Below are 24521 nucleotides of genomic sequence, written 5' to 3'. Positions count from 1 at the left end.
TTTATCAAGGGTGAAGCTTAAGGACTTACAGGAAAGTGTGGAAAAAAAAATGAGTGAAAGAAAAAGTTTAGCCTAAGCCATTTAATTTAAAACATCTCTAGATATGTCACTCAGAAATCTTTTCCAAATGACTGTTTTGAATCCCGACTTGAGTTACCTGACTTTGAGCGTCTCTTCTACATAGATTTGTTTAAACATCTTACAAAATGACTGTCTCTGCAAGTACAGTTGTGGGCACCTCCGCTGACACAGGGACAGCTTTCGTGTCAGGATTACCCTCCTCGCTGCACCCTCCCTGGCTGACCTGCTGCCAGTGCGCACAGAGACTCGGGCCACGTACACCCAGGTGTCTAAACCCTGCTGGTAGCCGTGGCTTTGAAAATAGTTTGCCACATTCAGACTGGTTTCCGTTTAGAAGACCGGTCCATTTGGGGCGCGCCAGGACCACGTTCTGTCCTGCAGGGTGCTGCCCACGGCAACCTCCCGTGGGCTGACGGGAGGGCGCTGGTGTGGCGAACGACAGGACTCTTGCATATTCAATGCTGTGACTCTTCCCGGTGGAATTTATGATTCTCATAAAATGCTCCCAAACTTTGCCTGTTTTGAACATCCCCTTCTTACTAAAAACTCATATCAAATGATTCAGGGATGTCTGATATTTAAAAAAAAAGAGTGTATTTCCTCACTTTTCCACACTGCCAAAGTTCCAAGGAGGATGGGCTGATGCACCTGCATAGTCAGGATCCCCGTTTGAGCACCTCCCGGGGAAATGGCCAAGACTCTCAGGGTTACTGTGGCTCTGAGCCATGAAATGTATTCTTAACCTCTCTTCTTTTTTTGTTTTTAGCCTTCGCTGCTAATTCTCACTTGCCCATCTCTTGTTGATTTTTCTACTTAGCTTTCTTGCTGTCTGGCCTTGCCGATTCTCTTCTCCTCTTTCCTCCTCATCTTTTCTTTTCATTGATTTCCCTCTCATTTCTCCTTTTTTCCCTATTTTCTCTTTTTTCTTCTTCTTCTCTTCCTACTTCTCTCTTTTCTCTTACCTTGATCCTTTTTTCCTCCACCACCCTCCTTCTCATTTGAGGACTCTTTTATCTTCCACCGGTAGAGGGAGACATCACTGCTCGCTTTTTCTCTAACAATTTGGTGGCTGTGCTGACACCAGGAAGCCATTGGGTGCGTTTGAATTGACTTAACCGGTTACATAATCTTACAGAAACACAGCCAAGCACTCAGATATCTGACAGTGACAGTCCATCTCCTACAAACAGCAAATCGAGAAACTCATGTTTTCATTCCAAAACAGCCCTTTAAAAGTTCATATTTATCAAACATTACGTTGAATCGTGTAAAATTGCCACTTTTTTAGGTAAAAGATTGGTGAGATGCTGAGTACTAATAGAATAAAATCTTGATCTCTGGTAAGAGTGTCAATGAAAAGACCTTTCTGCTGGCAGCATGAAAACACACTGTCTGGAGTGCTGGAGCTTTTGCTGTAGTTGCAATAAGTCACCGTGACGGCTGATTTACTGCCCGAATGAAGCGTCGGCATTTAACTTGCAAAGTTTATGGCTTCAGATGTCTGGATGTCATACACATTAGTACTTAATGTTACAATTTAAAAACACCATAGAGATCGTTTACTTTTTGTCTCTGCAGATTTTCAAATAGAACGGCTCATGTTGGAATACATTTTATTTTACCCTAGCTAATTTTTGTCTGAAAAAAAACCTAGTGTACAGATGCTGTTAAAAGTGAAGCCGAGAGTCTTCTAGATGGTTTATATACAAATTAGGAAGGAATGAAATTATTTCTCTTGCTCCAATTCTGTCAAAAGTATTAGAGCTGGGCACTGTTCATTTCTGCTTGTCCATGAAGCCCAGTTCTAGGGCCTTGTGAATGCTCATTTACAGTTACAAAAACACCACAATCTTCTGAAGTCCACCTACAATGTACATGCATCCTTGGGAGGAAAGTTTCTTTGTATTCTTTTAACATTATAACTTAAGCTTAAGTTATTTTTCCTCTATTTGATTTTTCAGATTATGCATGGAGAGTTCTTCTGCAATACTAGTTTAATAAATCATGCAACTGCTGCTTTAGTCTTGTTTAGATATTAGATTAAGGAGGATTTAAAATATTAGATTAGTAAATATATAAGTGGTATGCTAAAAAAATAATTCCAACAACTATGTACCACATTAGTATCTTTGTATTTCGCATATGATCCCGAAGGATCTTTGTAGCTACAAGTGCTAGATACGAACTCTGACCCCAGTGCTACACAGAAATTAAGTTATTCGACAATCAAATGAGATATGCACACCAAAGAGTCGACCCTAAGTAGATGTCGTGACTGTGCATACACACATTGACACAGACAGAACCGCAACGTTAGGCAATAATAAAAGCCAATAATGAGGAAACTAGGAATAACGAAAATGTGATCCTCAGCTAGCAGGGGGTCATTTGCACACACTCCCAGCATGGCTCTCAGAATCTCGCAGGAGCTCAGACGGTAACAGCTGTATTTGGGGTCACATGCATCATTTTATTGCTTTAGATGCCACCTCGTTACTTCCCTAACATTTTTTTCCTTGAGAATTTATAGTAGAGAGAAGATCTTATAGGCACTAAATAACACTCCCACCAGCTTGGGTGAGATGATAAGCTAACAATGAATTCTCCTATTTTTGAGATAATAAGTAAGACCTCAGTGGGTACTTTGATGAGTTTTCTATCAATATTTATCTAATTTTTTTTGAACTGTAATATCAGGGTGCTTATCTAAGACTTATGATTATAAAGTCTTTATCTCTAATTTCTAAAACACTGCATATTTCCCTAGGAGCACTTTTCTTATCATTCAGAAAAGACTTTTCTGATCTGAACATTGGTCCTAAAATAAAATGATAGGCAAAAGTTTGAGCAAAGATACCTAGGGCTTCTTTTCCCTCTAGCCTTTCTTTCCTTTGCAAATGAACACGCTGAGTCTGGTGCTAAATATAAATGTCTCCAAATGTCTCGGATTCCATGGCTAATTCAGTATTTATAGTTGGTAGAGCGAATAGCTAAACGATGTACCTGGGACATATGGCAACATCGGCCGCAACATGTCCTCTACGCCTAGAGACAAAGCTTCTATTCCCAGGAATGATGGATAACTGACATTGAATACATGGAAGTAAAGAAACGGGCCAAAATACAGGAGGCCAAAGACATTAAGTAGTGCACAACAGACAACGCAAGATTGCAATCCCTGAGAGAAGGGAAACTCACAAGGTGAGCCCCGTGTTCAACCAATTCTTTTCTTGGGGAAAATTTCCAAACTGTGGCATAGAGCTGCAGTCTGAGCAAACCACAGTAGTTCTGCTCAGTGGAGAAAACAGTGTGAGGAAGCTAACGTGGCTGGGTCTGTAGGGCAGGACATTAGAGAACAGGATGCTGCGCAGAGAGCGGGGACCAGACGTCCTAGTGGGGGCTCCCGACAAGTCTGTAGTCATGGCTGTGGGGTGGAGATGCACCAAGTTCACGTTCTGCTTAGTGCCAGCCCTATTTGCACGTAATTGTGTCCTCTTCCCAGGGTCCAGGTAGCCCTGTACTTACAGCACAGAAGCCCATAAAGAGCAACTGGAACAATGGCAAGGCCCATTCTCTAGGTGCTCAAATGGCCTACAGATGTACAGTAGACTCGGACATTACCTGCCACAGTGACACTGGCCCTTTGACAGGACACAGTGGGCTGGATCTGCACTGGAAGGGACCCTAAAGGTCCAGGTTCAGCCCTTCCCTCTATGCTGAAATCCTCTGTCCAACATCCCTGGGGTGGTGACGCCTGTCCACCACGAGCTCTGGGTGCCCAGAATTCCCCTCTTGGATCGAGAGGACCCAAATCCTAGGCCCACCCTCTGGTCCTAGTTCAGACATGTGGGGCCACATAGAACACTCCTCATCCTCTCCTGAGGATGTTGTAACGTGTGTGGGGCGCTCCGCCAGTGGGCAGGAGCCCTGGGCCCAGAAGGATTTCTCCCAGCTGTAAGCAGAGCGTCAGCCGGGTTTCTCACAGCAAAGGCAGCGTGTGCGGTAGATGGGGGCACAGGACCTTAAGTCAGTCAGTCTTTTAAATTTATCTGTCTATGAGCAACTTCCTTTCTAATTGGTAATGACTTCTGTGCAATCATAAGTATGCTTGGGAATTCTTATGGAGTGAGAAAAACCCAACCTACAAATCATTCCTAAGCTGTCATAAAATTTTGATGAGTGCTAAATTTAACAATTAATGAAGTTGACATATTCATGTGTCTCATAGACATTAAACATTTATTAATTTTGATTTTGCAGTTTTCTTTTCATGTTTCAAAGCTTATCACTTTTTCTTTTAGGTCTTAAAATGTTTGATAGTCCCTGGCCAAGCACACAGGCACTTGCCCGCCGTGTCCCATGGACAGAACGCTCGTGACCTCTGCCTCTTGGCCCACGGACTGATTTGATCCAGCCAAGGCCATTAATTCATGAAGCCTTGTTGCCAGCTCACTGCACCAGAGAAAACTCCTTCCCTCCAGTTCCTAGCTCCACGTTTAGGGTGGAGCTTTTTGCAGACGAGGCAAAACTGGAGGATGGAAAGGACAGGGAAAGAAGCCAGGAACAAGCAAGTATTTGTTAAGAACCTCCCACGAGCGAGCCCCTCTGAGGGGAGTTTGCACACACATGCACTTGAATGTTTAACAAGCACCCACTGTGTTATATTTTTTTATTTTTTACTTTGCAAACTCTTTTTGTCCCAGCTGTATTATAAACTTGTGATGGGAAGAGGAAACAGTCAGGATCTCAGTCAGTTCTAACCACAGGCCAGGGAGGTGAATGCCATTATCTCTTTCATTTTACAGTTTAGGAACTTAAGGCTCTCGGGCTTAAGGGATCTGCCCAAGATCACGCAGCCCGAAGCGCCAGCGCCGGCAAGTGCCAGCCCAGGGGCTCTGCTCCCTGCCACCCCCCCTGCTGTGAGCACTTAAATCTCTCTATTTGCAAAGCTTGTCCTCCGGTTATCTTTCAGGATTATCCTATTCAATCATCCTCACTAGGGTCCAATTGGACCAAGAAACTTGCTTCAACTTGGCGGGGGCACAGCTGGCAGAGGTGGGGGAGAGAAAGAAAGATATAATAAATGCCAATTTCAAAAATAATCTTCCAGCATGTGAGATGAACTCAGATTAGTATCTCAGATGAAAAACATAGCAAGTCTTACAATTTCTTTTTAAATGCCAGAGTGACTGACAGTTCTAGGATAACTGATAAAATTAATTCACGTCTCCATCATTTCAAAGTGAATTTCTACCAACCACATCATTTCTTCATCAACACAGGGAAACAAACCTTCCCTGAGCTTTCCATCTAGTTCCCCGCCAGGCAGCCGCCCACCACCCCCAGGTATCTGTGGGCACCCCAGTTCCACCTGCCTATATCAGCTTCTCTCTAACTTGCCCCTCGCCTCCAGTTTCCCACTGGTGAGTCACCTGATCATCCGGCTCCCCTGCTGGGACCTCCACGAGGACTTAATCCTCAAATCCTGCACTGTGCTGCCTCTTCCTGCACCTCCTCTGCCACCAGGCCTCCTGCAAGGGCTTCTTCTGTCCTCCTTGCCTCTCTCCCTGCCCCACATGGCCCCCCAGGCCTCTACCACCACTGCCGGCCTCATCCACTCCGGATGAAAGTCTGATGGCATTGCTCCCTGAATTGGGCTCTGCATCGGCTCCCTGCCATTTACAGAACAAAGTCCAAGCTGGTTATAAGCCACCCAAGGCCTTTTGTGCGCTTCCCATCCTGCCTTAGCTCCTTGGAATCCCAGCTTTGCAATCCATGCACTCCTAACACTGTCGTCCCTGCTCCCTGCAAACGCCAAGCAGTTTCACCCCATATGTGTCTACGGTTCTGCGTCTGCTCCACTTGCAGCATCCTTCCCACCTGTGGGTGGTGAATTCATTGCAACTTATCTTTTAATATTTAGCTCAGATGTCATCTCCTCCAGGAAACTTTGCCTGAAACCTAGCGCTCTTTTTGGCCTTCCCCCACCCTGCCCGCCGCTTTGCAAATTCTAGCACATTCTGTTGAAATTCTCCATATACCCATTTCTCTAATACACCAAATGTTAGTTGAGCCAAATTGACTTAATGTTTTTTGTTGTTGTTGTTGTTTTTGTTTTCTAAGAGACAGGGTCTTGCTGTGCTGTCCAGGCTAGAGTGCAAGTGCACTGGTGCGATCGTAGCTCACTGCAGCCTCAATGAAGGCTCTAGAGATCCTCCTGCCTCAGCCTCCTGAGTAGTGGAGACTACAAAAGCATGGCACCACTATGCTCAGCTAAGTTTAAAAATTTTTTTTGTAGATACAGGGGTCTCACTATGTTGCCCAGGCTGGAGTGCAGTGGTACGATCATACCAATGCTTTGGCCCCTCCCTGGGATTCTGATTTAACTGGACTCACCTATCAGTGCTAACTCTAATGAGCGTCCTAAGCCAAGAAAATCAGATTGTAGTAAGTTGTCTCTGCAGCTCCCAGACATAAGGGCCAGGTCTGAAGAGGATCATTTGACACCAACTTGAGGGCTTTTAACACTGAAACCCAACATGCAGTGGAAAGCGCCCAGGCCTTGAATCTCCAGGTGTGTGACTCGGAGCAAGTTACTCGATATTTCAGTCTCAGTTTCTCCTTCGTAAAATGAAGCTATCTTGCAGGCTGTCATGGAGATTGCGTGAGATGATCCTTGCGACGACAGGATCAGTATCAGCAACACTCTGCCAAGTGTAGTGAGTGATAAACCTCAGCAGAGACCCACTTGACCACACGGTATGTTCCACACCAAATAAACTTGGTTCCATTCTTAGAATGGCTTTCAATTCACCTTGTTGATTCTGGTTAATTCAACATTCGCGGATTTGTGTATTCGTTGTCACGTCTGTCTAACTGGGGATTGGAACACAAGAACTGTTTTATTGACTGTGAGCTCTAACAATGTCCAGAAAAATGAAATAAATAAGTAAAAAGAAGGATGACGGATTGCTTGGCACGTTGCTGAACCAATTGCTCTTAGTGACGACGCAGGCTTCCAAGGAGCAGAGGGGGGACAGAAGCCCTGGGTGTCTGTCACTGCATCAGGGACCAGAAAACCTGCAGGGCTGTGGGTCCCTTTTGGCCAGGCACTGCTGGTCACGATGTGCTGGCTCATTTTGGGATAGTCTTGGTTGGGATGTCTGGTATAGGCAGCCTAATCAAGTCAAAGGAAAGGAATGTTCCAATTGCCCCAAGAATTAGTTTCATTGTCAGACTTGAAATATTTTAGCTTGTTTTTCCACATGCTGACAATTCCTGGAAATCGCAGGGTATGTACATTTCTCTTGGCCCCAACATTACTCAAAGGGGGGACAGCAAAGCAGCAGTGCGGGATGCATAACCTGCTGCAGTTCTCCTTGCCAGAGCCTCCCAGTTGCGAGCAGCTCCTAGAATGTTAAAAAAATGCAAAATGCCAACGTCTTCCCTTCAGGGCTGACTCCAAGTGCTTCTTTATTCTCACTGGAGTCTTTGGTTACCTCTTCTCTTTCCCTTCACTTTTACAAACTACTCATTTTCTATTTAACTTTTTCAGGCCTTAAGTTTTCCTCCATCCATCTATTCTTATAATAAAACAATATTGATGCAAGCCAGATGAGACAATGCCAACAAATTAGCTAATTAGATGAAATGGATAAATTCCTAGAAAGACACATACTACTGAAACTGACCCAAGAAGAAATAGAAAATCTAAATAGATCTATAATAAGTAGAGAGTGAATTAGTAATCAAAAAACCACCCACAAAGAAAGCTCAAGACTTTACTAGTGAGTTCTTCCAAATCTTTAAAGAAGAATTAATACCAGTTCTTCACAAGCCTTCAAAAGACAGACGAAGAAGAGGCAGTTTTTAACTCATCCCGTGAAGCCAGCAAGCGTCACCCCAACACCAACACAAGACAAAGCCTTCACAAGAAAACTGCAGACAATATCGCTCATGAATACAGATGAAAAAAGTCCTCAACAAAATACTAACAAACTTAATCTAGCAACATATAAAAAGGATTATACACCATGACCAAGTGGGATTTATCCCACAAATGCAAGAAATATGGAACAAATAAGAAAGCAACGCACAATCCCGCAAGAGAAGTGTGGCATGAAGGCCAGACGGTGGCACGTCCCCCAGTCTCTCGTCAAGTGCTGGCTTCTCAGCCTCGGGTGTGCCGGTCAGGGCGGGTGGGAGGAGAGGGTGGGCTAAGGGTCACAGTGTTTACCTTCTCCTGGGAGGAGGAGGCGGCTCTGCCCTGTGCGGGGCCTGAGCGTCTCTGCCCTCCTAACCTACCAGTGGAGCCGCAAAGATCAGGGACTCACACCGGGCTCAGGGTTGGCAGGGGCCGCAGCCATTTCAGCCAAGAGACTTCGTGTGTGAATTTCCCCTGCACAGGTCAGAACAGGCAGACCAGACCCAGCGGCCGTCGCCTTTCCTTCAACATCCCACCCCCCTTCCGAGCCCGTTAGTCCCACTCCGGGTGGCTGCCCGGGCCTGACAGCGGGCAGCAAGCGGGAGGGGAGGCGGCACGGCGGCTCCTACCATGTCGCTTTGTGACTGCGTGGCCCCGTACATGGTGATGCCGTTGGAAGGCGCTGCCGGCTGTGGGGTGTCGGGCTGGATGTACCCTCTTCTGTCAATGAGGCTGCGGGAGGAGACACAACACAGGGGCAGAGTGAATAAAATCCAAAGGCTGGTGGACACCGTGTCCTGTGTGTCTGGCTCCCTCTCCCTGTGCCGCCCAAACGCAGGCACCTTGCGACCCTCGAGCTGCTCAGACCCCAGCACCTCCCTTCTCGTCCACTGATGCGGGGGCCTCCTCGCTGGTCAACCTCCACCCGTCGCCATCGGTTCTCAAGGTTCCTCTCCAGCCTTAAACCCGCTCTTTTTATTACATTCATTCAACAGACGTGTCCAGAGTGCTGTCTACACAGCACAGCCCACCCGCCCACACCTGCTTTGCCGCCTCTGTATTTTTGTTCCGGCTGTTTTCTTCCCCACCCAACGTCACTTTTCCTTCCACTCTGCTGTCCATTCTTCAAGGTCAGGTTCAAAAGTGCTGCGGCCCCTGCTCTCGTCCGGTGGCCACTTGCCCCTTTCTCTCCTCGCTGCGTTCCCTGCACCTGATCCTCCCGAGCGTCACAGTGGGTCTACACAGCGTCGTCTTTGTCTAGCAGCCCACAAGCTCCCAAGGGCAGGGTCTTCCTCTGCCCCCCACAGCACCTGCCTCGTGCCTGGCCCAAAGACACAGGGATAGAGGCCCCTGTCTATACCAGCCTCGGAGCCGCTTCAATCACGGTGGCTCTGAGACTGGCACTCAGTAGGTGCTGAGCTAACGCTTGTTGACGGAATGAATAAAAAACGGGTCCTTGGTCTCCCCCAGACAAGTTGCTGAATATGGCTCCAAAGCCCTCAGTTCCTGTGCCCTGTGGTGCTGTCCCCTCAGAGGGGAGGGTGGTGGTTTCCTGTGCCATCGGAAGAGCTGCCTTTCTTCTCCCCAGTGAAGGCTCAGCGTTGACCTTGAGTCTAAGGGCAGCAATGTAAAGAGCAGCAGCAGGCTCAGCTAATGAAGGGGACCCCTGGTGTGGCCCCCACTGCGTTGGACGGGCCACACTCACAGCACAGATCGCCCCTGACGTCCTCAGCAGCTTCCACAAGATGCAAAAACATACCCTGCCGGTGGGGGCGACCACCTGGGCTGCCGGAGGGTGTTCTGTTCAAGGAGCAGAGCCTCCCACTTGTCAGCTCAGCTTCCAGAAGATGGGAATTGATTTCCCAACTACACCTGCAGGTATTTAAGTGACAGAATAATGGACCATAGAAATCACTGTGACTGGATCTTGGAATGGGACTCTCTCCCCTCGGTTCCAGCCGAATCCCCAAAGACTTGGAGAAAACAACAGGCAACAAGAACCCGCACGTTGCAAAGGGACCAGCCGGACCCTGTGCAGGACGTCAAAGGGGGTCTCTCAAACCAGCTTTGCAACCCCCCTTCAACGGTTCAAAAGGCTGAAGGGGACAAGAGCAGAGAAGGGTAAGGACTGGGGAGGGGCTGGCTCTTGGGGCCGGCTGAGGGTCCAGGTGCGGGTCCCATGGCAGAGAGCCAGTGTAGTTGGCTTGGGGGAATGCCACGGGTTAAACTGTGCAGAAACACATGTTGAAGTCCTAACTCTGGTACCTGTGAGTGGGACCTTATTTGGAAACAGGGTCTTTGCAGATGTAACCAAGTTGAGTTCATACCCGATTGGGGTGGGTCTTCATCCAATGTGACTGGTGTCCTTATAAGAACAGACAACAGTGACATGGGGAAAAGGATGTCACGTGAAGGTCCAGAAACACTGCCATGCGGCGGCAGAGGCAGACATTGTAGGGGTCCCAGCTAAGAGACATCAAGGACTGCTGGCTGCCACCAGGAGCTGTGACAAGACTAGGAAGGACCCTCCCCAGTGTCCTGGAGGGGGCACAGTCTTCTGACACCTTGATTTCAGACTTCTAGCCTCCCTCCTGTGGGAGAATAACTTTCTGGTGTTGCAAATGTTGCAAGCCCCCATTTCACTTTGTTCAGAGCCCCAGGAAACTACTGCAGGACTCAGCTCAGAGAGCCCTGGAGGGGCCCACAGAGGCCCATGCAGGGCGGACGGCTGCAGGCCTGGGGCTGAAGCAGCAGGCGAGTGAGCACTGCGGGAAGGATCCTGCCTGCACTGGGGAAGTTGCAATGGGAGGTTCTCAGAGGAGACTCTCTGGAGAGGACAGGCCAGCCTCAAAGCCCCGCCAGGTCTGAGAGCATTAACACGGGGCCAGCAGCACCCGACCCCTGCCCAGAATCCTCTTCCCGCTGGTGGCCGGGAGCTGAGGGAGTGGGGACCCCACAGGTCTCCCACCCGGGGTGGGCTTGGGGGTGGGAGGCATTGACTTTCAATGAACTTGGCAATTCTGATGCCGTTAGTACAGGCAAAGCACTTAGAGCAGGACCCCGCACTGATCCAGCAAATGTCAGGTACTGCCATTATTAATACTGTCGTCATCATTGTCATTACCACAGTCTCAGCTACGCCAGTCCACGTGGATCTCTAGGGATGGTTTTGGCATTTATACTGTGGACAAATCAGCTGTCAGCACTTATTTCCACAGGTCTTCTCGTTGCTTCCTTCCTACACGTGTGCCCTGGCGCCCTGCTCGCCACAGGTGCGCAGCATCATTCGGTAATGACCCGCACCGCATGCTTGGGCTTTCCTATTGTGAGCTCTAGGAGACTGTTCCCCAAATCCGACATAAACCCAGTTGAAAACTGAAAGAGGTGTGAAGAGCGACATGACACATGGAGCCGGGTCTCTGTTTCATGGAGGCCGCGTCTACAGGGCACACAGCGGTCAGCTGGCGGTTGGTACCATCCCCCCACCCCACGAGACCTGAGTGACCAAGGTGAGTTTTCCGAGCTCTGTTAATTAAAGAGCCTGCTGCGTCCTGACTCTTACCTTGGCGAGATGGGCCCACACAGGGCGACGCAGCAGTTTGTGAAGATATTTCCATAGCTGTAGGGATTGTAATTTTCTTTACCTCTTTTATTTGACCAAGACCCTTTAATCTGAAAGAAAAAAAACAGTCAATAACATACAATAGCCTTCGTATCAATGGCACATTTTAGGCCAGTTGGACCATGAGAGGCCCATAAAGAATGCGAATAAACTTTCCTCACTTATTCACCAAAAGAAACTGAGGTACTTTTCTCAAGGAAAATAGGCATTTACCTCAAACTTGGAAATATCTCAAAACAGCAGGTGAGATTCGGGAAAAGAGTAGGATCCCCTGGGGACAGTAATCTTTCATTTGTACCACATGGTACTAACAGGCCCTCTCACCCAAGCCAGCAGAGATGTTTTCACACTCACATGTGCCCTAGGAGGTAATTAAATGGAGGGGAGTCGAGAAAGCTAACGTGGTCCCCCTAACTGCCCGTTGACAGGCTGTAAGAAATCAGTCTCAGGTGTTGCCAAAACAGTCTGTTTTGCTGATTCTAATATTCGTACTTGCCAAATACAAACAACTGCATTACCATGCTCTCATCTCACCTGTCTTATCACCACCAATTTCCTCAAGCTTTTGTTTAAGGTAACTGACCTGTTCTGAGACATTTAATTCACGTGTGGACAGAGACTTCTGTCAACATCTAAGGATTAAGAACAAAGAGGACCATGCTTATCAAGAAATATTTTCCACCATTGTGCACCTGTTTTTTTTTTTATCTCCTCTCCATCTGCATTAAGTATAAGCACATAATCCTGGACAAAATGTTGAACTTTGGGTCAGGGCAATTTCCTCCAAAACCTAAACTGAGATATTAAGTATAACATGAAGGGCAGACACAAACATTCACTCCTAGAGGTCAGCCCTCCGTTGGGCTAGGGGGAAGTGTGACAACTGCTCACAAAACTAGTAACGGGAACAGAAAGCACCTTCTCCTCAGGGCCAGAAACGGGTGTCACCTGGCCACTCCTAGCGTCTAACTGACATGGTCAGAAAAGAAGAAGAGAACACAGATTCCTGGTGGAGAAACTGCGGGAAGGGCATGTGGAAATGCCGCCACCGCACACCCTGTGCTCCCAAGGCTCACCTCTGGAGCGGGCTGCAGGGAGAAGGGGACCCCACACCCCTCCATCCTGTTCCTCCTCCACTGCCAAACTCCAAGGAGCACCCGTGCCCCACAGTCGGGAACTTACGTCTTCGTTCGTCGTCTGGTTGGAGCTGATCAGGTAGGTGTGGAAACCTGAGAGGCCGACGATGGACCAGACGGAGAAGAAGCAGACCACGGCCTCCAGCACGGTGGCCGAGTCAAGGAGGCCAACGGGAGTGGGAGAGCATCCCTCGGCCACCCACAGAGGCGGCAAGGACCTCGGGCTTCTGCCCTCTCTCTAGCCCGGCACGGCTTCCCACTCTTCCTCCGGTTTTCTCTCTAACCAGAGGGGGACTCCTCAGGGCAGGGGTGTGTCACCTTCCCCAGGGCCGAGCAGCAGCTGTGGCTTGTCATGACTGGGGGACTCCTTGATCATCACCCGTCCCCTCCCTGCAGTGGACACTGCCTCAGGGTCAGGGGCGTTTTTACTTAGGGGACCTTTTCCCAGCCCTCAGCCAATCCCCAACATAGAAGGCTGCCCTCAGCTGCTGGACAGGCAACTGGGGGACAGGAATTCCCACAGGACATCGAGTGAGAAGTCAGGAGCCCACCAGACTGTCACAACCAAAGGAGAAAAGCTTGGCATTCTTCAGCACAGGAGATCGATCAGCCAAGAGTGTGGCAGTTTGAAAAGACCAGAGAATTTTTGTCTCACAGATGTTTACAAAATTCTATTTACAAGATACAGATGTTTCTCAGGAAAAAAAAACAAAAAAACATTCATTGTGGGTCTGGGAGTTTAAACACACACCTTGCATCCCCTCTCAATAAATCAATGACATGCTGGAGAAAGTAAACACTCATGCTTTCCTGGTGCTTCCAAGGACAGAAGCCACGCAGCTCATACCGTAACACATCCCCACTGATTTTTCCCAGGTTGGATATGATTCATCTTTAGACCAGACTGCGGAGTACGCTACCCAATGCAGTGTCACGACTGAGTAATGCCATCATCTGGGCGCACGGGCCACACACATGAAACGGGAAGAAAGAATGGGCTCCCGTCTGTTGGCTGACTTTCACTGGCCTGCTCGCGGACAAGTGGACGGCAGGGAGGACCGGTAGGGGACAACGAGGCTCAGGGAAGCAGACCCCTGCCCAGGGCTACACCAGCCTGGGCAAGCCCCCTCCAATGCTCCCAGGGTTACCCTGGTGGGCAGATGGCTGTGGTGGGAGCCTCGGGTGCACATGGGGACACATGGATAGTGGCCCATGTAGTAAGGATGGTCTTGCCCTCAACCGCCTTCCCCCAGATCAGGGCTCCCGGACGCCCTGTCCCTCCCCACATCCCAACGCGGGAGGGCACAGACAGGGCGGCGGCCACGTGGGAGTCATGTTAGTTGCTGGCTTGAAAGGGAAGGTGCAGTGGATCCAAGGGAAGTGACGAGGTGACTGGAGGGGAGACCGAGTCGGGAAGACTGGGTGTGTGACACTTTGGACAGGCTGGGAGGGAAGACAGGAGACAGAAAGATCGAAGAGGAGGAGACACACAGAATGGAAGCAGGAAGCGGTCATGGGTAAAAAAGAATAAAGAATGGAACCAAGACATTTATTTACTGAATAATACATGAAGGAGTGAACTTCGATCTCAGAAATACTTTTGTGTCACCTGAAGTTTACAATCAAAGTAGAATGAGGGGGAAGTGAAAATACACATGACACTCATACATATCAACATACAAAAACTGGCATGTACTCAGACTTCCCACTATCCAATATGCCCATGTAGTAAAACTCCACCTGTACCTCCTAAATCTATTGAAACATAAGAAAGAAAAATTGTTGGGTTGTGATGTTCTTTACATGTCTTGACTAAGCTTGTTTATTGCATTAATTATTTCAATCTTCTCTATTCTCATTATTTTTGTCTGCTTGATCTATCAAAAAGTAAAAGAAGTGTGTTAAAATAATAATAAAAAAAAATCTGGCATGTGAGAGTGGAGGAGAATCCAGGATCTACAGTGGCACCTGCCTGTGTCCCGGCCACTGCACTTTTGCAATGCCACCTACACTCATCATCTCCGTCAGGAGGCGTCGTAACCAGCGGACGTGAATTTGTAAAGGTTTATAGCAACAATATCTAAAGCAATATCTCTTGTGCTTTAGAAACATAAATAGCAGAATTCAGTTCCACTGTTAGCTTGCAGCTGTGTCCAAATGACATGAAGCCAAGGTAGGATGCAGCCCACTTACACACCCCGCCCCGGGGCCCAGCTGACACTCCCCCATAGTACGTCTTAAGGAATCATCATTCATGACAACAGCCGGCATCACTGGCAATGTGTCAGGTACTGTTCCAAAGGCTTCAGTGAACTAACTCAATCCTCAGAGCAGCCCAGGGAGAAGGGCGACTCCCAGTTAACAGGTAGGGAAACCGAGGCAGAAGGCAGTAAAGCATTTGCTTGGAAAATAGCAGAGCTAGGAATTGAATGCTGGAAGTCTGCTCTGCCAGGATGACAGAAGAGCCTTGGGCTGGTCCCTTTGCTAATCCTTGCTGAGGGGCAGGTGGCCCGAGGCTGACCCCGACCCCTGCCAGGGGGAGATGGGACACTCCTTGTCAGGGACTCGTGAAGCCACAGCAGCCGAAGTCGTTCCCCTTCCAACCCACTCAGACTGCGATGCAAGTATCCAAACACTCATTTCCTCACTGACCCAACAGATACATGTTGAAAATAAGATCAAGAAATATAAATTTCCCTTAAATGTATTAAAACTCATTTACTGATTTTTTTGAAAAGAAAAATGAGAGGAAACAATGCAGCTCTACTGGGAGTCACTTTAATAAGGAGTAGGACTTTGGTTTACTGCACCGGGGATGGGTTTCAATTATAGCAGCGACCGCTGCCAGCCTCTGTCTCCCTGCCCCCACCAGCTCCCACTAAGACAGTGAGCACCCTTTGTGGCCGGGACGATGGCTTCAAATTCCCGTAACCCCTAGCCCAAGAGGTTGCACACCGAAGTACTCACTGTTTATGGAACTGAGAAAGACTGGAAAGTGCTGCTCTGAGGACGGACACCGCTCCCTCGAGTTTCTGCTTAATCCTAGAAGTGCCGCCAGCTACCTTTCTCCGCACCTGCCCCACACAGGGGGCAGGAGGGGCTGGGGAAGGACCAGCTCCCTGCCCTAAGGGAGTGGGCTCTGTCTGCCCCAGAGGGCAAGCACGGGGGAAGGCTGTGCAGGACGTGGAAATACTGGCCAGCAGAACGGTTAGGACACCTCAGTGTTTAGGGAAACCTAGAAGGTGACAGATCATGGAACCATATGTCTCACATGTCTTTAACCTTTTGAAGTTCCCACTCTTTTCTCAGGAAAAAACACACATGAACACAATTTTTAAAAATAATTTTAGGAGTTTTTAAAACTCCTCTGAAATCCCTCCAGGGGAAATAAATGCCCTGGTTTATTCTAATCTCTTCATTTTACAGATAGGAAGCCAAGGCCCAGAGAGGCCAAGCCACTTATAAGAGCTCACACAGCAATACATGTCAGAACAGAACTGGAACCTGGTCTCCAGACTGGGACCCTTCCCAAGGCCCCAAGCAATGGCATTGTCACAGGGCACTTTGCAGGCCTCAGTGCTCATGGTGGCAAGGCTGGGACTGCCTGTGACCCTGAACCCTGTCTTCAGCCCGTGGCCTCAGAGCCACCCAGTGTGAAGAACCTGTCTCTGTCGGTACATCATAATCCATCTTCTCCCCACATTCCAGCCATCAGGCTGGTGATGCTGGTATCTTGTGCCAAGTGCCAAATTCAAATAATATCTTATTTTTAAAAATCTGTGTGTTTGTGTATGTCTTTTGTGTTGATTTCCTTATGAACCAGAATTCCAGAATGGCCAGGGCTCTGAGGGGGTCCCTCTCCTTCCCATGCCTGTGGCTTATGAGGCCCTGGGTGCCGCACGGCGGTGTGGGGTGTCTCTCTGGGGGTGCAGATGTGTGCCCCTGAGTCTGCCTCCATCTGACTCTGCTTTAGGTTCTCTGACTCGGGAGAGAACCAGGCATGAAAGGTTCCGATGTTTAAAATGTAAGAAAATATGTTATTTGCAATCATTTTTTTCCCTAAAAGTTACAGTAAAATAGGCAACGCTCACTTACAGGGAGAGTTTTGAGGGAAGAGCAGAGAGCAGTGATATTCTCCTTTGTTCTCTAGGGAAAGTGCCCTACATCAGCATTTAATGCTTGTAGATATTTAGGCTCAAGGACTTGTCAGCATATTCGCCTCGTCAGCCAGATGACCCTGTAATCCTTAGACAGAGACGGGAAAACGGCTGTGCCCGTCTCCTGAGTGCCCGCCGCTGCGTCTGGGGTGGGGGCTGTTGACTTCCTGGCAATTTGCATGACAGACCCTTTCAAAGTGGACAGTCTGAGACCCTTTAGGCTGGACCATTTGACCGTCCCCTTTCAATCTCTCCCACCCTTGTCTCGAGCGCACTTTGACATTAGGCAATAAAGGGGTGTGGTTGCCCCAGATTGGTCTAGGAAGTCACCAGAATTCCAACTAGAATTTTCAAAATGGCATTTGACCATCTAAAATTCATCTCTATGACAAAATGTTTAAGAACGGGTAAGAAATTCTGAAAAAGAGCCATCATGGGGGTGGGGCAGAAGAAGACTTTTCTAATAAACAAAACAAGGCACTGACAGCACCAGAGCAGCAGTGGGACAAGAGTCCAGGAGCGACTCGGGGGCCCGTGGGATAAAGAAGGCAGCTGAGAGGAGGGGTGCAGGGAGAGTCGGGTGGTTCTCAAAGTGTGGCCCTCAGGGACCCTTTCGGGGGATGCGTCGGGCCAAAGCTGTTTCCCTATCAAAACCAAAACGGCGTTTACCAGTTTCACACTCGCTCTCCCCTGTTGCGCAGCGGCTTCTTCCGGAGGTTGCGTGACGAGAGGTGACGTCCTTGCTCTTATGTGACTGCAATGTGGGCTTGTACATGCTTGCACACGTTTGAAAATTTTCTCAGTCATAATTTCAAACATGATAAATAGCTAATCTACTTATACACCTACACGATATACATAATGAAAAGCTCTTTGGGGTCCTTAATAAGTTTTCAATGTGTAAAAGAGTCCTGAGAACAGAAAGTTTGAGAACTGCTGGAATAGAATAGTAAGTGGTTGCCACAAAAAGAAGCCTCTTTGAAATCCTCCGGCCACGCCCGGAAGCTGTGTTTGGAGTTGAGTCTCCCACACGTATTCTGGATGACTGACGTCTTCAGCTTATCATTGCCCAGGAGAAAGTGGTTTACTATTGCAGGTCAAAAAACTGAGACGCAGAAGGGTTTACAAATGGCCCGGGACCTCATGATTAATTGCAGTGGAGCAGGTATTAGAAGACTTTTACCCGAGTCCTTCCTTGAGAGTCCTGCGGGGATTATGATGGGATAAGATCCAAGAGCTGGGAGGTAGGTCTGGAGGGATGATGAACACAGAGCCACCACACACAGCTCCTCCGTGCTCCCCCGAAAGGTGGCGCCCAGGAGACACACAGAGCAGCAGATCGCCCAGGGCTAGGACACCAGGCAGCTGAAATGACCCAGGCCTTGAGGTCAGCCTTCCTCAGCAGGGAGGAGGCGGCCTGTGGGTATCTGTGTCTGAAATGCCGGCCGGGCATCCTGCACACGGTCTCGGGGAGGCACAGATGCCAGGGCAGGGGAGGAGGTGGCTGAGGCTGCCACATCCTTTAGGCTTTGTTCCGGTTGGCAGCTCAGATCCCAATTCTAGTTCTGAGGCGCATTTATAAAACTTAATATGACCAGCATGTTTTCATGAAGCAACCGATTCCCTGAAAGACTTAGACAAGCCTTTTCCTTCGGGAAAGAGGCAAGACCTGGCTATGAGATAGGCTGAACCAACACTCCTTGAAAACAGGAGGGGACAGAGAGGTGACAGTGGTGGATATCGTGCCTGGTAGGGTTGGGGAGAAGGAGGGAGAAGGACATTTCTCACCGGACCTGCTCTTAGAGCACAGGTATTGCAGATTTCATTGCCTGGGCCACCTTTCCTTCCAGCCAACTTCTAGCCACCTCTAGCTTCCTGTGTTATTAGTAGAAGACAGGACATACCTGTTGAATTTATTCTCCAAGTCCCCTTTGTACATGTTCCATATGTCCCAGGCCCTTCCACGGTACAGATTTCAATTAAAAAGATATTAGTTGACTATAGAATCTGGACTTGGAACCAACATCCTATGCTGCCCATAAACGCAGCAGTGCCAGAAAAGATACTGTCTATGAAGTAAATGTATGTATACAGGACGACATTGTCCTTAGATCTTTCTAAATACCACACAAGCCAGTTTTCTTAGGGATATGGGCTGGTTTACTTTAAGAAATGCATGATATGTACATCATATTAAAGTTTTTCGTTCTTTAAGAACTCTCGGCTGGGCATGGTGGCTCACACCTGTAATCCTAGCAGTCTGGGAGGCCAAGGCGGGCAGATCGTTTGAGCTCAGGAGTTCAAGACCAGCCTGAGCAAGAGCAAGATCCAGTCTCTACTAAAAATAGAAAGAAATTATCTGGCCAACTAAAAATATATATAGAAAAAATAAGCCGGGCATGGTGGCACACACCTGTAGTCCCAGCTACTCAGGAGGCTGAGGCAGGAGGATCGCTTGAGCCTAGGAGTTTGAGGTTGCTGTGAGCTAGGCTGACGCCATGGCACTCGAGCCCGGGCGACAGAGTGAGACTGTCAAAAAAAAAAAAAAAAAAAAAACACCTCTCTACCACAAGATGAAAATTACTCCTGGCAGTAATGGAGAGTTTGAGTCCAGTCCACCTGGTTATATGATGGAGAAAGAGAACCGGGTCCCAGAAGAGGAAGGTCAGTGGGTCCCACCAACTGACTCCACACCAAACAGTGTGAAACCTGGGGACCTGGGGGGATGGAGGGGGAGCCCATTTGAGCACTTAATGGGTGAACATTTTTCTTTCCAGATTCCAAATGCTATGATTTGGGCCTATATATACTGTTTGGGAGGATGGAAGATCATCCTCATTCATCCAAAGGACTTGAGATTGACCATCTTTAATCCATTTGGGATTACGAAAAAGGTGTTCTGTTCCTGGCAGCAACATAGGTTATCCATAAGGAATGCTGAACCGCAACCCCGGACGGAGGCCGTTCAGAGGGGATGAGGATTCTCACCTGGTGACTGCACACCGGCTGTGCACCCACACACTGGCGTCCATCAACACCCGTATGGACCACCTACCTGCCAATCAAAGTGAGATCAGGTGGAGCTCACAGCCCTACTTCTCTCCAAACCAACCTGATCGAACACAATCCCTGCTGGTTTCTGGGCTGGGGAGGACTCATGCCTGGCTTCCTAGCTAAGGAGGCTTCCAGTTAGACACGGCTGGGTCACCTGGAGACTCAAGTATTGAGACGTTACTACTCATGCAAGCGAATGGGAGGGCGTTCTTTGGATGCTTTACAGAACGGAAAAGAATAAGATTCACGAGAAGAGAGGCCGAGGCAACAGATGAGGGAGGAGGTGAGAGAGTAGAAGGTCAGCCAGGTACTTAACATGTCGGCACTGCCAAAACAGGACCACCAGAAAGGATATCTCGCAGGGCTGTCCTTAAGTGCATTTAGGAATCCTGTCTGCTGTGAACCTGTGGGAATGAAACCAAAATTTAGTTTTCAGACCCTCACCCCTGGAGATAAACAGCCTTCGTGCTGAAAGCTGTCTCATCTACATAAAAATAATAGGTGACTACAGATCAATTAAATAATTACATTTCATAAGTGCTGTGACACTCGGTTTACTGATGAGACTGAGATTCCACTAAAGTTTTTCAGCAAGAAAACGGCAGACTCATAATTAGGCCCAACATCTGCAGGATATTTTTTCAATAAAAGCAGATGGATGTCTGCACACTTTCACATAAATTATAGTTCTGATTACTCCTTTGTTTTCCTTATTTTAATAAGAAAACAGAATACTGTATGCTATTTTTTCTCTTCTGTTTTCCAGAAATGTGTTAACTTTTGACCCTGGAAGTTCTATCAAGTAGGCTACATATAAAAGACTTCATCCTCTGCACCCAGAGTAAACAGAATCATAAAGCTGAAGTTTATTACTGACTTCTTTTGGGTTTACGAACATTTGAATATGAGCTCTCTGTGCAAGAAAACATTTCTCTAAGGGCTTGAGTAACGAGGCATCTGACAAAAAGCATCGACATCATACTTCTGAAAGGAAAAGCCTAGACAGAGGAAGTCTTCAGGACCCCATCTGGGGCAAGGATGCTGCGTCCCTCTGTGCTGCATGAAGTCACTGTGCTCCAGGGGACATAATCCAGCCCTCATGTGACAGTGGAATGAATGGGGAGGACTGTTATAATAGCTGTGCTCCAGCGTCCCCGCGGTGTCTCTGACCGCTGGCTTGGCTGCACCGTGGCAATTAGCTGCAGGATGTGACTGGCCACCGTGTCCCCATGTGTCCCTCCATGGGAAGATGAAGAGGGGGGTGGATTCCTATTCTTCCTGAGGTCCCATTCCCTCTGTATCGGCTGCCCAGGTGCCATGAGGTGGGACACAATTGGCAGGAACGGATGGGAGAGAAACGTCATCGAGAGCTGACAAGGAGAGACAGGTGCTTAAGGCTCCCTCCGCATCTCTGCTAGGCCAGCAGGTCCTGGGGCAAGCACAGCCCTGAGGCTAAATGAGGGGAGCAAAAGGATTTATACTTTCTCCACTGAACCCCAGTTGTGTGGCCCGCCTCCCTCCTCTATCAGGAACTGCGGACTTCGCCTGCCCAGGAATCTCGGGGACCACAGAGCTCTCCCACCATCCCCCTCGGAGCTTGCCACCTGGCAGACGCCCCAGGTGACAGCTCTCTGCCTTTGGCCTATGCCAGTCTTGGGGGGTGGGTGACAGCTGCCACAGAAACCCTGTGGCCTTCCCCAGAGCATCACATGCCCAGTCAGACGGGGGCCCATGGGTTGTTGGGTGTAGGGGGTGCAGACGGGGGAAGGAAAAGCTTCATTCATTTTTGCCCAAAATGCTCAGATAACTTGCAGATAGGTAAACTCTTAATACTTTCTTTTTGTACAATACTAGGTTAACAATATTTAAGTATAAACTACAGTAAACTCCAGTGTGGTGGAGCTGGGGTGAGTGAAACTTTAGAGAAGGTGAAAGAGCCACGTGCGTCACAATCCAACTGTGGTGGCAGGTGACAGACTTCACTCTGTGTGTGTGTGTGACTGTGTGTATGTGAGTGTGTGAGAGTGTGTGTGGGTCTGTGCGTCGTGAGCACGTGCGTGTGTGTTCCCTGGGTTTATGGACCACACTGAGCAGTGAAAACCAACCCCTGCCATCTACAATGCGGGGCGAGGCCGCAAGTCCGACGGGGGACGCACAGGACAGCACGCTGACGCTGCTAAAGATGACATAAAATGCAATGTATAAACGCTACTTCTCAGTGCCAGAGGCATGCTGGAGTATCGGTGCTTATTTTTTCTCTAGTTGTGTCAGCAGTTGCTTCTTTGAAAATAACATAATGCTAGGCTTTCTCTCTGCTTCTTTCATCTACTAACGCACAGACAGGACCCTGGCCACGTTTTCGCCCTTGTGAGACTCTGAAAAGAGAGCGAGGTGCCTCTGCAGAGCCACCGTCTGCGTCACCCCGGCCAGCGTGAAGGGCTCCGATGGATGATCACTGCCCTCTTGCAAGCCCCCACCAGTTATGGCTCTCGGGCATGTGTTACACATTTGTGTCACATGTAGATAAAAGATGAGTCAGAAAGAATGGGAACTAGGATTTAAAATATCTATGAGAATCTGGGATAGTCTGTTTACTGTCCAAATTAGACTAATATTAAAAAAGAACCAATGTGAAACACTCCATACCACCCAGCACGAACCCCAGCCAAAGGGAAGGGGAGGAAACACGCACAGAACGGGAACCTGAGAACACCCCCTCGTGTTTCCAGCTCTGCTGCACGGGAAGAGACTGAGGCCTCTGCTCAGATACTCCGGAAACATTCCAGAAAGGGGCTGTGTACTTGCTAATGGGTGGCTATACTTCAGGAAGCTTGTGGGCAAGGGCAAGGCTGGTCTTTAATGTCGCTAATGGCACCGTCATGGAAGTTTAAAGGCTTCAATTTACAATTCAAAACAAATTAACTTCCTCCTTATCACTCCCTGTTGTAGGAAAGTGAATGACCAGGAGACAAAAGAAATTCAAAGTTATGACCTTGAGAATGGGGAATGAAAAACATGCCATTTGCTTAGGCAAATATATATTAAAATCATTTACATCCAAATCTAATTTTAAATAAAGTTGCTTCCTTTACATGCTAGGGGCCATTTACTCATGTTCTAGCAGATAATAGGGCATCTCATCAAAGGTTAAGTTTTCCGCACATACAGATCTGTGCGCAAGAAAACCCGTGTCTCTCCCCAGACATTTTCTCTAGGGAGGGTGGCTGTTCCTGCATAAGTAGGGATCAGGTTAAGGGAAAAGCTCTCTTGTTCCCTGGTACCACTGCGGCACATTGTCCTCTGTGCAAAATGTGGGGCTGGACCTTCCAGGGGACCCCGCAGCAGGAGAGAAAGTGAAGTCACTGAGGCTGGGATAGGGACCGGTGTCAAGGAAAAAGTCTTGTTGGTGAAAAAGTCCCACAGGACGAAAACGTGGCCCTGGGGGGTTCTTTGGGGGGACGGCAGGGAAACAGGGAGGAAGGAAGGGAGTGGAGGAGACGACAGGGGCTGGCAGGAAGTGAGGAGGGGACAGGGAGAAAGAAGGGGAAAGAGAGAGCCCGAAATGACCAAAATATTAAATCAAAATTAAATCAGAAAACCAGTCAGGCAAATGGTTACATACGTAATCTGATTTCGCCAGCATACTTACGAAGAATGACGTGGGTGATAACGAATGCAAATATAAAGACTGTCAGAAAAGACAGAGATAAAATAAACATATAAAAAAATCTGTAGTTTCTTTTCCCCACACAGTTGCCTACCCAGGGACAGTGGTGATCAAACCGTTCTGAAACGAGAGGCAGAAAAGAAAAAAAGTGGAAATCAATTAATAGAATGTCTTTTTACCGGAGGGAGCCCCTTCCCTCCCATCCAAAACTCCGAAAATATAACAAAAACAATATCATACTACATATTTCTAAATTAACCACACAGAGAAATGCTTAACATCAAGACATTTCAAGAACACAATTATTCTTTCTATAAAACTTAGGTGTTTCAAAAAGACAAAGTATATGCATTGTTCTCAAATGGCAACTTACAGAAGTTTACTTTAAAAGATTCCCTTCTTTTGTAAAAGAGACTTCCTTGCACTCACTAAACAATCTTCCCCTAAGATGGTACTGACACCACCTGATGGTGGGGGCCTGGGCTGGGCTGGATATGGTATTGGGTGACCAGCCTTGCACAGTAAGTGGCCATAGAGGGAGGTCACAAGGGCCTAGGACAGGACAGAGGACAATCCTTTGTTCTCCCATCCCAGTTACAACGCTTTAACAGATATTAATCACATGCATTAATACGTTTGGCCTCAAAATATTTCATAACGAGAATGATGGTGTTGCCCTATTTTACAGATTAGCAAACTGAGGCTTAGAGAGATGGGAGGCTGCTTGCATGCGCTGTACAGCTCAGAAGCAATGGAACTAGAACCTGAGGCCAGGTCCTTCGGAGCTGTCCTCGTCTTCCCACGTCCCACCGCACACGCTGCCTCAGGCACTTGCTAATCTGACAGGGCGTTGGCTATGGGCAACATTACGCTGCACACC

General features: G+C 48.2%; 1 protein-coding gene across 2 annotated transcripts in view; it reads right to left on the bottom strand.

The window, feature by feature from the left end:
- The window catches only part of ZDHHC14 (zinc finger DHHC-type palmitoyltransferase 14), a 237790-nt gene that overhangs the window by 4501 nt on the left and 208768 nt on the right, over positions 1-24521 (bottom strand). For both annotated transcript variants that reach the window (XM_069487503.1, XM_069487504.1), the window contains exons 4-8: positions 23624-23761; positions 20330-20378; positions 12810-12912; positions 11568-11677; positions 8635-8737 (exon numbers count right to left, since the gene is read on the bottom strand). In XM_069487503.1, coding sequence (XP_069343604.1) covers positions 8635-8737; positions 11568-11677; positions 12810-12912; positions 20330-20378; positions 23624-23761 — 503 coding nt within the window. The remainder of the gene's footprint in view (positions 1-8634; positions 8738-11567; positions 11678-12809; positions 12913-20329; positions 20379-23623; positions 23762-24521) is intronic.

Source organism: Eulemur rufifrons, chromosome 15 (genome assembly GCF_041146395.1).
Source record: "Eulemur rufifrons isolate Redbay chromosome 15, OSU_ERuf_1, whole genome shotgun sequence".
Lineage (NCBI taxonomy): Eukaryota > Metazoa > Chordata > Mammalia > Primates > Lemuridae > Eulemur > Eulemur rufifrons.
This window is presented reverse-complemented; position numbering and strand designations above follow the sequence as displayed.